At 34.7% G+C, this 12,023-nt stretch overlaps 1 protein-coding gene across 3 annotated transcripts; it reads right to left on the reverse strand.

Moving 5' to 3' along the window:
- Nucleotides 1-3,544: 3,544 nt before the first annotated feature.
- Nucleotides 3,545-11,781, reverse strand: LOC110695493 (cytochrome c oxidase assembly protein COX11, mitochondrial-like). Of its 3 annotated transcripts, none has more exons than XM_021872719.1 (7): nucleotides 11,448-11,781; nucleotides 11,070-11,286; nucleotides 10,316-10,368; nucleotides 8,668-8,740; nucleotides 8,462-8,566; nucleotides 3,965-4,045; nucleotides 3,545-3,877 (listed from the first exon to the last, which is right to left on the reverse strand). In XM_021872719.1, the coding sequence occupies exons 1-7, from the start codon at nucleotides 11,525-11,527 to the stop codon at nucleotides 3,776-3,778; spliced, it is 711 nt and encodes a 236-aa protein (XP_021728411.1). In that variant the 5' UTR covers nucleotides 11,528-11,781; the 3' UTR covers nucleotides 3,545-3,775. The 3 variants fall into 3 exon arrangements, with proteins under 3 accessions (XP_021728411.1, XP_021728412.1, XP_021728410.1); XM_021872720.1 differs by having other exon boundaries at nucleotides 11,070-11,290; XM_021872718.1 differs by having other exon boundaries at nucleotides 11,070-11,361; nucleotides 11,448-11,778.
- Between the last annotated feature and the right edge of the window lie 242 nt (nucleotides 11,782-12,023).

The following is a 12,023-nucleotide window of genomic DNA, read 5'->3' on the forward strand; positions in this document are numbered from 1 at the left end:
ATAAATAATAAAAACCCTAAGTCTAAACAAGCCCGAAATTCTGTAACGGCACCAAGATATCACGTACTTAATGATTAAGAAATAGGGTTAAAATTAATTTGGACGGTTTAAAGGAAAAAATGTATACTGTATCATGACAGACATACCGAGTGACGGCATTTTGGGCCGTGTTACGGTATTTTGCGCCGTGTCGCAGTGCACATGCCGTGACGTGACATTTTTCTAGGGTTTCTCCGTGGTGCCTTTTCACTTCTAGGGTTCCGTGCGTCACTCCTCACATTTTCTCTATAAATACGAGGCTGATTTCCTCGGTTTCGGGGCATCAACAACCATTCTCTTCTCTCTCTTTAGCCTAACCACTAGCCTCCATATTCTCTCAAAATACTTACCCTAAGCACTCCAAGGAGTCCATACTTAACCTGAAGTTCCACACTTAAACCAAGGTTTGAGGTTTAGCCCCAAATCAACTCTAGTTTAATTTAATTTAATTTCCATTATTATTTATTAATTCTCCTTGAAGTTAGTAACGCGTTTTATTTTATAGTTGCAAGCAAAACAAAATCAAAGTAAGGAATCAAGTTCTTTTTGTTCCTATTATATTTCTAACGATTTTTGTCATGTTTGTCTAAATAATAATTGTTGGATATTATTGTTAAACTGCTTCCAATGTTGATGTTCACTTTATTATATTTCATGATGATCACTATATTGCATGTTTAAAGGGAATATGTAATTGAAAATCACGACTAATAAGACAATTTGTACAACCGGTTTAGGTTCCTTTTTAATCTTGTTGTTTAATCAAGTGATCACAAACATTATAATTATGTGTTGCATTACCATTCAACCAATTTAGCATAATTATAGTTTGGAGAAAATTAAATCTTTGTTTGCATGCCTTTGAGATCACATGAATTATTTTTTGCTATAAGAATATAATAAAGTTGAGGCCAATACGGGCGAATGTGACTTCATGACTCACTTTTTACCATCATCATTTATCCTCCTTTCATGGTTCTGAACCATATGGAGTTAGTAATCTCATAGATTATGAATGGGGTGTAACCTTCACGGATTAATCGTTGTTGTCTATCGTTGTCCCCTATTCGTGGTTGCCTTTTAATGATTCGTGAACGATTTATAAACTTGTTGACGACTCCCTACTTTTTTTGTCTCTAATCGTATAATGTCAATTCCCACTTCCTATGAGTGTCAAACATATTCACAACATGCTTAACGTAGTTGCGCTTCAAATGACGCGTAATTGCGCTTCAAACGACGCATATAGTATTTAATCATATATTTAAACAAATCGCATGACACTTTTTCAAGAGAATTGAACCAATTAAGTATTGTAATTTTGCTCATATTCGAGTGAATGTTCCATTGTTCATATATATATGCATTATGTTAAATGTCAATGCAATAAACAAAAAGAACAAATGTTATTTTGCTCACTTTATTGTTAGTGAATATTCATTTAATATTAGTATACATTATAGGAAAAATTGATAAAAATAATCCTAACTTTAGTTTGTTTGCTCAAAATAATCTCAACTATGGATTATTTTTAAATAATCCAAACTTTAGGGGTCGTTCGCTTTAAATAGTCCCAAGTGACTGGCAATCCGTTGAAGAGGTAAATTATTTTTTTTTTTATTTGAGGGGCATGTATTAGTTGAAAAAAAAAAAAAAACAAAACAAAAAAAAATACCCGACCAAACCATCATGACCACCCTCCCCACTCCCGCCCGCAGCCCCCAACTCTCCGACAGCCTCCTCTCCCCACCCCCAATCTATCGAAATCCCGCTCTCACTAGCCACCAAAACCACCCCACTTCCTGGAATCCACTTTGAGGGTTGATACTATTCCTGCAATTTTAAGATGATTTGACAAATTTGTTATAAGTTTCAATTCTGCAATTTTGCCGAAAATTATGGCAATCGGCGATGGCGTTCTTTAACCACTCCTTCACTTCTTTTCTCTCTCCTAGTAATTTTTCCAGTTTCGTCTTCAATTTCATCGTTTTTTTCGTTAATTTCAATTTTTATTATGCTGTAATTTTATTTGTTGATTCAATTTGGATATGGAGTAGTTATTGTATTAATATTACTAGTTTGAATTTTCTAGAAGGGGTAGTTTTCAGGTGAGGAGTGTGAATCATGGGTGGATTCCGGGAAGGTAGGGCAGTTTTGGTGGCGAGGTCGTGATGGCCTAGTGGGGGCGGGATTCCGGTGGGAAAAGGGTGGGAAGAGGGGACTGTCGTAAAGTTGTAGGGCTGCCAATGGGACAGGATAGGGTGGCCGTGAGGGAGTGGCTGGTTTATATATATATAAATTCTTTTTAAGAAAAGAAATAAATTTTTTCAACTAATATAGTCGTGACACATGTTTCCTAACCTGTTATAACAGGTTAGATTAACGGTTGGGACTAATTAAAGCAAACAACTCCAAAAGTTCGGATTATTTAAAAATAATCTATAGTTAGGATTATTTTGAGCGAACGAGTCAAATTTGAGATTATTTTAATCAATTTTTCCTATATTATATTTAAAGTCAATAGGTACAATGCAAAATATGCAAATGACTAGTTGGGAGATCAGCCAAAAATGGTCATTTATGTTATATTAAAGGAAAAATTTTAAATTATCACCCACAAATGTAACTATTTTCGAACTAATTACCCGTTTAATTTTTTATTTTAAATTACCACCCCTTAAATTAAATAAATGCTCTTATTACCACTCGTTTCAAAAATCCGGTGGATTTTCGATCTGTGGGCCCGACCAAACACATATTTTGGCCTTTTTGACTGATTTTTTCCCCGTTTTTTTTCTTTAAAAACGCTCTTCTAATTTCAATTCACATTTTTCTCTTTGAAATTTGGTAGAATTTGGTGAAGGAAATGTGAATTATAGTTTAGAGAACATTTTTAAAGAAAAAAATCGGAAAAAAAAAAATCATTCTAACGGGTCAAAATAAGTGTTAGATGGGGCCTACAGACGGAAACTTTATTGGATTTTTAAAATGGTTGATAACCTGAGCATTTATTAAATTTAAGGAGTGATGATTTAAAATAAAAAATTAAATAGATAGTTAGTTCGAAAATAATTACATTTTTTGTTGGTAATTTAAAAATTCACCTATATTAAATGTTCATTTTCCAAAACATAGGACAAGTCAATGTTGACTAGCCGGGAGACCAGCCAAAACTTTGCAGGTTTTTTGCCAAGTAGATGTTTTTTTTGCAAATGAATATCCTTCAAAATACCGATAAGTAATGACTACACAGAATATCCTTCAAAATCTTCTCTCAGTAGCAAATATGATGTGATACTACACAAAAATGTAATTGACTTTAATTTCTAATCTATCTGCTTATGAAGCGGGTATAGAGAGAGTAGGAAAAAACTTATTGTAGAAATGTAATCAATCAGCGTTTATAATGGCTAACAGATTTAAGCAGCCACACTAAGCCAGAGCAGAAAAGCCTTTAATTTCCAATCTACCTGCTTATGAAGAGGGTATGGATGAGACTATGAGAGTAGGAAAAAGCTTATTATAGAAATGTAATCAACCAGCCATTATAATGGCCAACAGATTTAAGCAGCCATACTTAGCCAAGAGCAGAAAAGTCGTAATTATCTGCAACTTTGCAATCACCTGATAACCTGATAATGGCTAGCTAACTGGTTTTAGGAGCCGTAGTTAGCACGGGGCAGGAAAAGTAGTGATGATCTGCAACTTTGCAATCAAGCAGGATCTCATGTATATTTTATTCCTCAGAGACCTTGAAAAATGTATACGATAAAATAATATTGTTGATGCCATCCATTCTAGGATCAGTCTCGAATTCAGGATCAATATAGAAGAAGACCTGTAAGTTTTGATTGGCAATTCTTATTAAAAATAATAATAAAAAATTATTAATTACAAAAATAAATCATGAACTGTTACAACTTACAGGCATATCAACCTGCTCTCCAGGAAGAAGTCGCTGCTCCTCAAAGCAAAAGCATTGTATTTTGTTGAAGTAAACCGCCGCCTATAAAGCAGATCCATATATTTCATGAAGGAAAACTAAATAAAAAAAAAATAATAATAATTGATTGCAAAAGAACGAGGGAAATTGTCGTGTATATTTCACTAAAAGCCTATGCTTGAATGATAAAGGTCTTTCAAAAGTGCAAGGATTTAGTTTACGGAGGATAAGTTTTTAGAATATGGAGCATTAAACATGCATTTGGTTGCTTTTGAATTTTATTATAGATATCAAATTATCAAGTTCCATTCAGTATCCAACTTCATGTATATAGATACCTACAAAATTTTCACTCTCTACGTTTTTCTTTTTCTGCCATGCCAAAAAAGAAACCGAAGAAGTTGGTAACTAGGGGGAGGGAAGCCAGAATAAGAATGATCTTGGAGAGGAGATTGATGAGAGGAATCGATTGACAGCTCAATCGAAGGAAAAATCGAAGACTGATTTTGTGGGTATTCCACCCCCAAATTTTGATGAGGTTGAAAACTCGGAGGATTTGATTCTCAGCCCAGTTCATGGGTCAAGAACTAAGTCTTAAGCTGTCTAAATGGTTGGATGTGATGAAATCGAGAGAAGATGTAATGGAGGTAGCTGAAACAGAGGTTATGCAAAACAGAGTATCGATTGCTCAAGAGCGCCATGCTAGGCCAATAAGTTCTGATGTTAAACCTTTGTTGCAATTGTCTTTTGATGATGTTTCTGATGAACTTGCGTATTGGAATTTGGGTATTGTTGCTTATGTGTTTGGGGCTAATCCTTATGTGAATGCCTTTATGGGTTTTTGTAAGAGAATGTGAGGAGTGAAGAATATTGATTAGGTGATTCCCTTGAAAAAAGGGGTATTTCTGATTAGATTCTTGAATTCTCAATCCAAACAGAAAGCTCCTAGAGCTGCTCATGTAATGTTTGATAATCATCCGATTTTCATGAAGCAATGGGATGATGGAACGGAATCAAATTTTGAGGAAATTACTAAGGTTCCTGCATGGGTTCAAATTCCTGGATTACCTCTGAAATATTGGGGGAAATCTTGTTTAGGAAAGTTTGTTAGCTTAGTTGGTATCCCAATTAGGTCTGATAATGCTACTCAAATGACGGAGAAAGTGAACAATGCCAGATTTCTTGTGGAAATGGTTGTAATGGCGATTTTTCTAATGGATTGAATTTATGTGTGAGACTGATAGTATTATTCAGATGAAAGCGGTTTTTGAATGGAAGCCTTTCAGATGTGAGGTGTGTAAACAGATGGGGCATACAAAAGACAAGTACAGGATGGTTAAGAAAGTTTGGAGACCTAAAGAGCCACCTGTCAGAGAGGAGCAGCAAGTGGTTAAAACTACTGAGCTGAATATCCAAGATAAGGTGGGAGGAGAGCAGGAATCTGAGAAGCAAGATGGGTGGATCAGAGCTACCCCTAAGCATACAAGTAATGCAGGACAGATGTCTGGGACTAAGCAGGATGCTACAGTGCAAGTCTGTAATTCTTTTGAGAGATTACAGTGTGAAGATCCTCTAGTGTTTGGAGATGTGCTAGTTGGGTTGCTTCCTGGTGGGGGGAATCCATTAATCATAGATAGATTCTTATCTTGAATGTGAGAGGCCTTAATAGCCTCTCTTAGCAGAAGTAGGTAGAAGATTTGTTTGGTATTTTGGAGACTAAAATGAAACCTAGAAATTTTCCGAGACTTTATGCTGGGATGTTGCAAGGTTGGTGTGTTTCTAACTTTTCTTTGATATAAAAGGTGAAAGAATTTAAAGGGCCTTGCTTCCTCCTGGTGCTATGGGCTACTACTCAATTGTTTCATCTAAAGGCTACTAATATGGCCTTAAAGATGGATTTCTTTTGCTCTAATGTTTATGGTATGAATGATTGTAAAGAGAGAGAAGCTTTATGGTCAGATATTTGTAGTATTGGGGCAGCTATGAAGGGGCCTTGGATGATTCTTGGAGATTTTAACTGCCCTCTCAACTATGAAGATAGAATTGGGAGACCCACAACCTATGCTGAGCTTGAGCAATTTAGGGAATGTGTTTAGCAGAGTGAGATTTATGATATGAAAAAGGTGGGATGCTCTTTTACCCGGAATAATAACCAGGATGAAGGAGAAAGGGTGGTGAGTAGGATTGATATAACTTTGGTGAATGAGTGTTGGGTTACCTGAGTTCTATGTAGCATATCTTGGGTCAAGTTGGGATGTAGAGGAATTTTAAGTTTCATCCTAGATGTAAGAGTGTGAGGCTGAATCATCTCATCTACGCTGATGACCTGATCATTTTTAGCAAAGGTGATAAGGATTCTATTGGCCTTATCCTTAGAAGTTTGGCTACTTTAGCAGTTGCTTCTGGTTTGGTTGCTAATGAAGGAAAGTAAAATATATACTGCTACAATGTGGACAAGGAAATCAAGGATGATATTATTAGAAGTTCTGGTTTTGAGGAGGGCTCGCTTCCTTTCAGGTATGTATTAATGAGAGTGCAAAGAAGCTGGCAGAAGATGATTGTCAAATACTTATTGACAAGATTGGACTGCAGTATCTCTTATGCTGAAGAGCTCAGTTAGTGAACTCGGTTTTGATCTCTATGCACATTTATTGGGCTAGTATCTTTTTGTTTCCCAAAAGTGTCCCCAGGTATGTATTGATGAGACTGCTATATGCAAAAATTATCTCTGGAGTGGTAAAGCATTCTTTAATAAGTGTCCTCACGTTTCCTGGGATATTGTATGTAAAAGTAAGAAGCAAGGTGGCTTAGGTGTTCATAACTGTAAGATTTGGAACATTGCAGCTCTTGGGAAGCATATATGGAATATTGCTCAGATTCGGGCCAAGCCGAGTTTTAGTCTGTTCGAGCTAAGCTTGATAAGAACTATTCGTGTTCGAACTATCTCGAGCTTGAACGAGCTTTGAAAAATCTTGTTCGACCTGGGCTCGTTAAGAATTTGGCTTGTCTGAGCTCTCTTCATGAATGTAATCGTTTGCATTTCGAGTTTAAGTTCAAGCTTGAACGGGTCTAAATCGGGCTTGATTAAATAAACAAGCCTTAATTTATCATCAAAAAATGGTTTCTTTTAATTTTTAACACATCCATTTAATTTTATATAAGATTTTTATATTCTTTCTATAAAAAAAAAAAAAGCAATGACGGAGTTTTCATGTTTTTACATGATGAAATAATTAATACTTTTTACAAATATGTATGAATAAAAGATATATAAATTTTTTGAATTTTAATTGGGCGTGAAAAAACTTATAAATTGACTTAAACGAGTTGTTCATGAACATTACCGAGTCAAACATGATGTTGTTCGAGCTTTGTTCACCTATTTCACGAGCTTGAGATTTTTGTTCAAGCTTGATTGGTAGCTTAACAAACGAGTTTTGACCAAGTTTTGTCCGAGCTTGTTCGCGAGTAGTTCACAAACATATCAACTCATTGACAACCCTAATGCTTAAGTATTTAAAAGAGAAAAGCTGGAAGAGGTTTCAATGCCTAACAATGTTAAGTGGAACTGGAAACAGATATGGTGGGTTAAAGATAAGCTCAAGTGTGGCTATGCAAGGAATATATGAAAGAGAATGTAAAGGGTTACACTATTGCTATTGTCTATAAGTGGCTTACTAAGCAATATGATGAGGTTCCTTGGTGCAGTTGGGTCTGGAATAGGTTTAGTATCCCAAAGCACAAGTTCATTTGCTGAATGATTCTTAAATAAAGACAGAGTGAAAGAGTTTCTCTTTAGGATTGGTGTGAGTGTTGATGCTAAGTGCCCTCTCTGCAATCATGGTGATGAAACAGTTGAGCATTTGTACGTTGGTTGTGATTATTCCATGAAGCAATATTCTTGCTCAAAGCCTTCAAGTTCAGCTGGTTCCTAGTTTGCATGAAGACTGTAATCACAAGTTGAGTCAGATTTCTGGAAGGTTTAGAAGCTGTTTGGGAGAAGTTTCTTAGAGGACCTGAGAGTGTTATCAAGGAGCTGCTGTTTGATATCAAGCATAGAATTGATTTTGTCATGCCTGCTAAAAGCAGTAGGATAAATTTAGAATGGTTTAAGAAAATGATGTTTAGATAGTTTTTGTTTGGTTTAATAGCTGCTCATTTTGGCAGCTTGTTTGGTGTATGGTGATGTTGGTTTATTCTTAATATTTTTAATTTTTTCAAAAAAAAAAAAAAAAAAAAAAAAAAAAAAAAAAAAAAAATTCAATTCAGCGAATACATTATTGGGTTTTTTTTTTCCTAACAAAAATAGTTGGGAATTGAGACTTTGAAAGTTAGGGACCTAAAATATGTTGATGCCAAAAATCTACAATACTTCTTGGTGGAGAATAATGTAAAAATGGTGAGATTTTCATAGCCAAGTTTTAATGGTAAAAACGTCATTCCAGTCGAAGAAAAGATAACATTATCAGAAGCTCTTACCTTCATGGGCGTAACATTATACGTAGATACACCAACAATAGGAGTTGAACTTTTATTTTCAGCAGTATAAAATGCCAAAGCACTTTCTCCTGGTTTAACCCTCACCTGCAATGAAAGTACAATTTAGTGAAAAGTTTACATGTTGCTGAAGTATATCACAACCACAATTTTAGCCTTTCAGGTATAGGCTTAAAATAAATTGATACCTCTCTTTGGGTAGGAGTAAATTTCCACTGCATCCCATCAGCAACATCAGCATTGAATTGAACTACAATTTCTCTGTAACAAAAGAATTAATGGCTTTCAAGCAACTCACATGAAAACAAGTAAAGAATTCTGGAAGGGAGGGAGGGGGGAGGGGGATTTTGAGCCCAAAATTTTTCCAACATATCTCACAATTTAGAGATGGAATGTTCATATATTCCAAAGTGTTTGTTAAAGAGTAAAATTTCCAACTTGTTTTGTTTTAAAAAAAAAAAAAAAAATTCCAACTTGCTAGCCACTAAGCTTTTAAGTAAGATATAAACTAAACTTAAAATATCTTCAAGGGAACCATACTCATTATCTCACACCAAAAGTAATCCAAGGAGAATAAGAAAACAAAATAAAGAAACTGAGATCTTCAATGAAAGAATTCTTCAAGTTCAAGGCTTGATATTTTCCTAATTCAACATAGTCCAGTACTCCAGTTACATCCTTTTTGACTGATTTTACAGAAGCGAGATTAGATTGACTTATACCCTCATTAACTCTATATAACCTGATTTTGCCTAACAAAAAAAATGTTTAATTTTCAAAAAAAAAGAGCTTTAACAATACAGCATACGGCATAAAAAATCATTTAGCCTAATGTCTCCACATGAAGCATGTCAGATACTCAGACGACCAAACAGTAATTTGACCCACCTTGGACAAACCTTTTAAATTATAATGAACCATTTTAGGCTACGCGCCCAGTCCTTAATTCCTTTAGTGTTCAAATTCAGCCTCTAATTACGAACCCAGCTAAGAAAAGATGTGTACCATAGAGAAACTTTTTATTGATGCCATTGTAGCTTAAAATCCAACAAAGAAAATGCTAAAGTTGTTACATTATTTAAATTTCAAATCTAAAAGGGTGAAGGGAATTTTCCTTCTTTAGTTTCGACCTCAAATATCTTCACAGATTTTTGATCAAATATTTTAACATGTAAGAATATCTTCGATTATTTTGGTAATGTTTAACCAAAGATGACAATTCAATAGATTACATGTAGATAGCTGAAATCATAAACCAATTTAATGGAGAAAGTGCAATCAAACAATTTATAATATCCCTTTTCATTTCCTTCCTAACAACACAAATTATCTCAGCATGCTTGACTTTCAATCAAAGGTTCAACACGCTAGCACCAATAACACTCACCTTTTTTAGGATTTTGCTTACCATCATGGCCATGAGGCCATACTATTTGCAAAAACCTTTGGTAAAATCAGGGTAGGCACTCTTGGAAGAAAAATGTTTTAGGATTTAGGCCACCTACTATGAAGATACTGGTTGGATTGTGGGACCATAACCCAACCCAACCATTCCTTATGCCTTGGGGTAGAAGAGCCCTTCTCTCTATTTCTGCAGATAGCCTCTCAAGGGCTCAAGGCACTACGAAGCTATTTCTTATCAATAACAAATTCAATTTCTTGGTGGAAAATTAACAAGATTATTATTGCTTTAACAGAAATCAGGGTTACAAAACATTCATATTCAAGGCATACAATTGACATGAACATTTATATTACAAAATTCAGCATTTCATATAACATTTAAATATGGTGCAGAGAAGAAACAACGTATGTGCAGAATTTGAGAAACCTGACCTTTTGGTGACAGTACCATCTTCTGTATGCCGGGCAATCTTTTCCTCTACTGTCTACAGAAAGGGCACACAATTAGTTATACTCATCATTCCAAAAGTGATGGAGATACTTAGGTAGCAAAGGCAACTAATTTCCATATACAATTACCAGGAATGATTTCAGCCGTTCTTTTCAAATATAATGGCACTCCCTCCCCCTCCCTCCCACCCCTCACTGTTCATAATTAGCACATATTAACTTTGTAAGAGCTAATCTACTAAAATCATCAGCTTACAGTAAAACCAGAATTATCATCATAATCTTCTAGTAGTATTAACTGATAATGTGATAGCTTTGGGCATTTTAATATAAGAATCCATGCAAACATAAATAATCATAATGCTCTAACATGTTATTACCAGTTGGACTGTTGGACATAATCTTTGTTACCCTCTTTTAGGCCTTACAAGATTCATAGGCAATGATGATTTATACACTATTTTTAAATACTAATCACCTAAGCACTTAGCATAATGAACAAATAAACTCGTCTTTGTTTATCTTCCCATTTCTAATTCAATGAGCAAATCCTATACTAGTTTTTCTTCTCCAAACAATATCCAAGAGGCAAGAGTACAAGCATTCATTTCCAATAATGTACCTACAATATATCACTTTCTCGGGAAAATGCATTTTTTTTTCCAACACTCCAAAATACTATACAGGACTATTAATCCCCGAAACATACACCAACACAAAATCAAACAAGTCTCACCTCACGGCGTTGAACGGTACCACCATAACCAGTAGCTTGGCAAAATCTCCTATACAAGGGGACAGCAGCATAGGAACATCCGACCATTCCAAACACCAATGCAGTCAAATAATACAACATCTTTCGCGATTTTTTCTCTTGAACAACATTATTGGATGCAAAATAACGCCTCGGCTCAAATGCAATAAGACGATATCGTTGAGCAATCTGATGATTTCTATCTGACCATGAACTATATGTAAGTTTTTGCCTAATTTCATAACTACTTGGTCCAATTGATTGAAATAATTTCCTATACCAAAATCAATAAAATTGAATTAAAATGAATCTAACTTGCAGAAATTCAAATATAAAGTTTGAAATTAGCAAAATACTTACTGGAATTGAGAAGTAGTGGACTGCGTATTATGTTTGAGTACATGAGGTAAAATTCTTCTAGATAGCAGGCGAATTGACATGGTTGAGGATTTCTGGAAAGTTCTCCCTTTTCTCTCTCCTCAAAACTTTGATTATTACTTCAATTGAACTCGATCATTCAAAAATGGTTGAGAATATCTAAGGCGTTATTGCTGACGATGATGCTTTCACCGCCATTAATCCATTACAAGCTCTCTACGTTAAGTTAAAGGATAGGAGGGAGTATATTTTAGATTTTTAGGCTAAATATCTTGAGCTTTTTGAATTGAACAGGACTTTTTTTTTTTTTTTTTTTTTTTTTTTGAAATTTTGTCAAAAACTACCAATTAAAGCGCGTGTTTTGAAAACAATTACCTATTAAAATTTTTTTTAAAAGAATTACCACAAAGTTGTAAAAAGTTTAAGGAGCACTACCACTGATAATTCCAAGTAAAATATTTGGCATGTAGGTTCCACTTTTTACCTTTACCTCATAAAATCATCATCTAAATTGACTAAATTACCCTTCATAAAGGTAAAAAGTGATAGAATTAATGG

Source organism: Chenopodium quinoa, unplaced genomic scaffold, assembly GCF_001683475.1.
Source record: "Chenopodium quinoa cultivar QQ74 unplaced genomic scaffold, ASM168347v1, whole genome shotgun sequence".
In the NCBI taxonomy this organism is placed as follows: domain Eukaryota; kingdom Viridiplantae; phylum Streptophyta; class Magnoliopsida; order Caryophyllales; family Amaranthaceae; genus Chenopodium; species Chenopodium quinoa.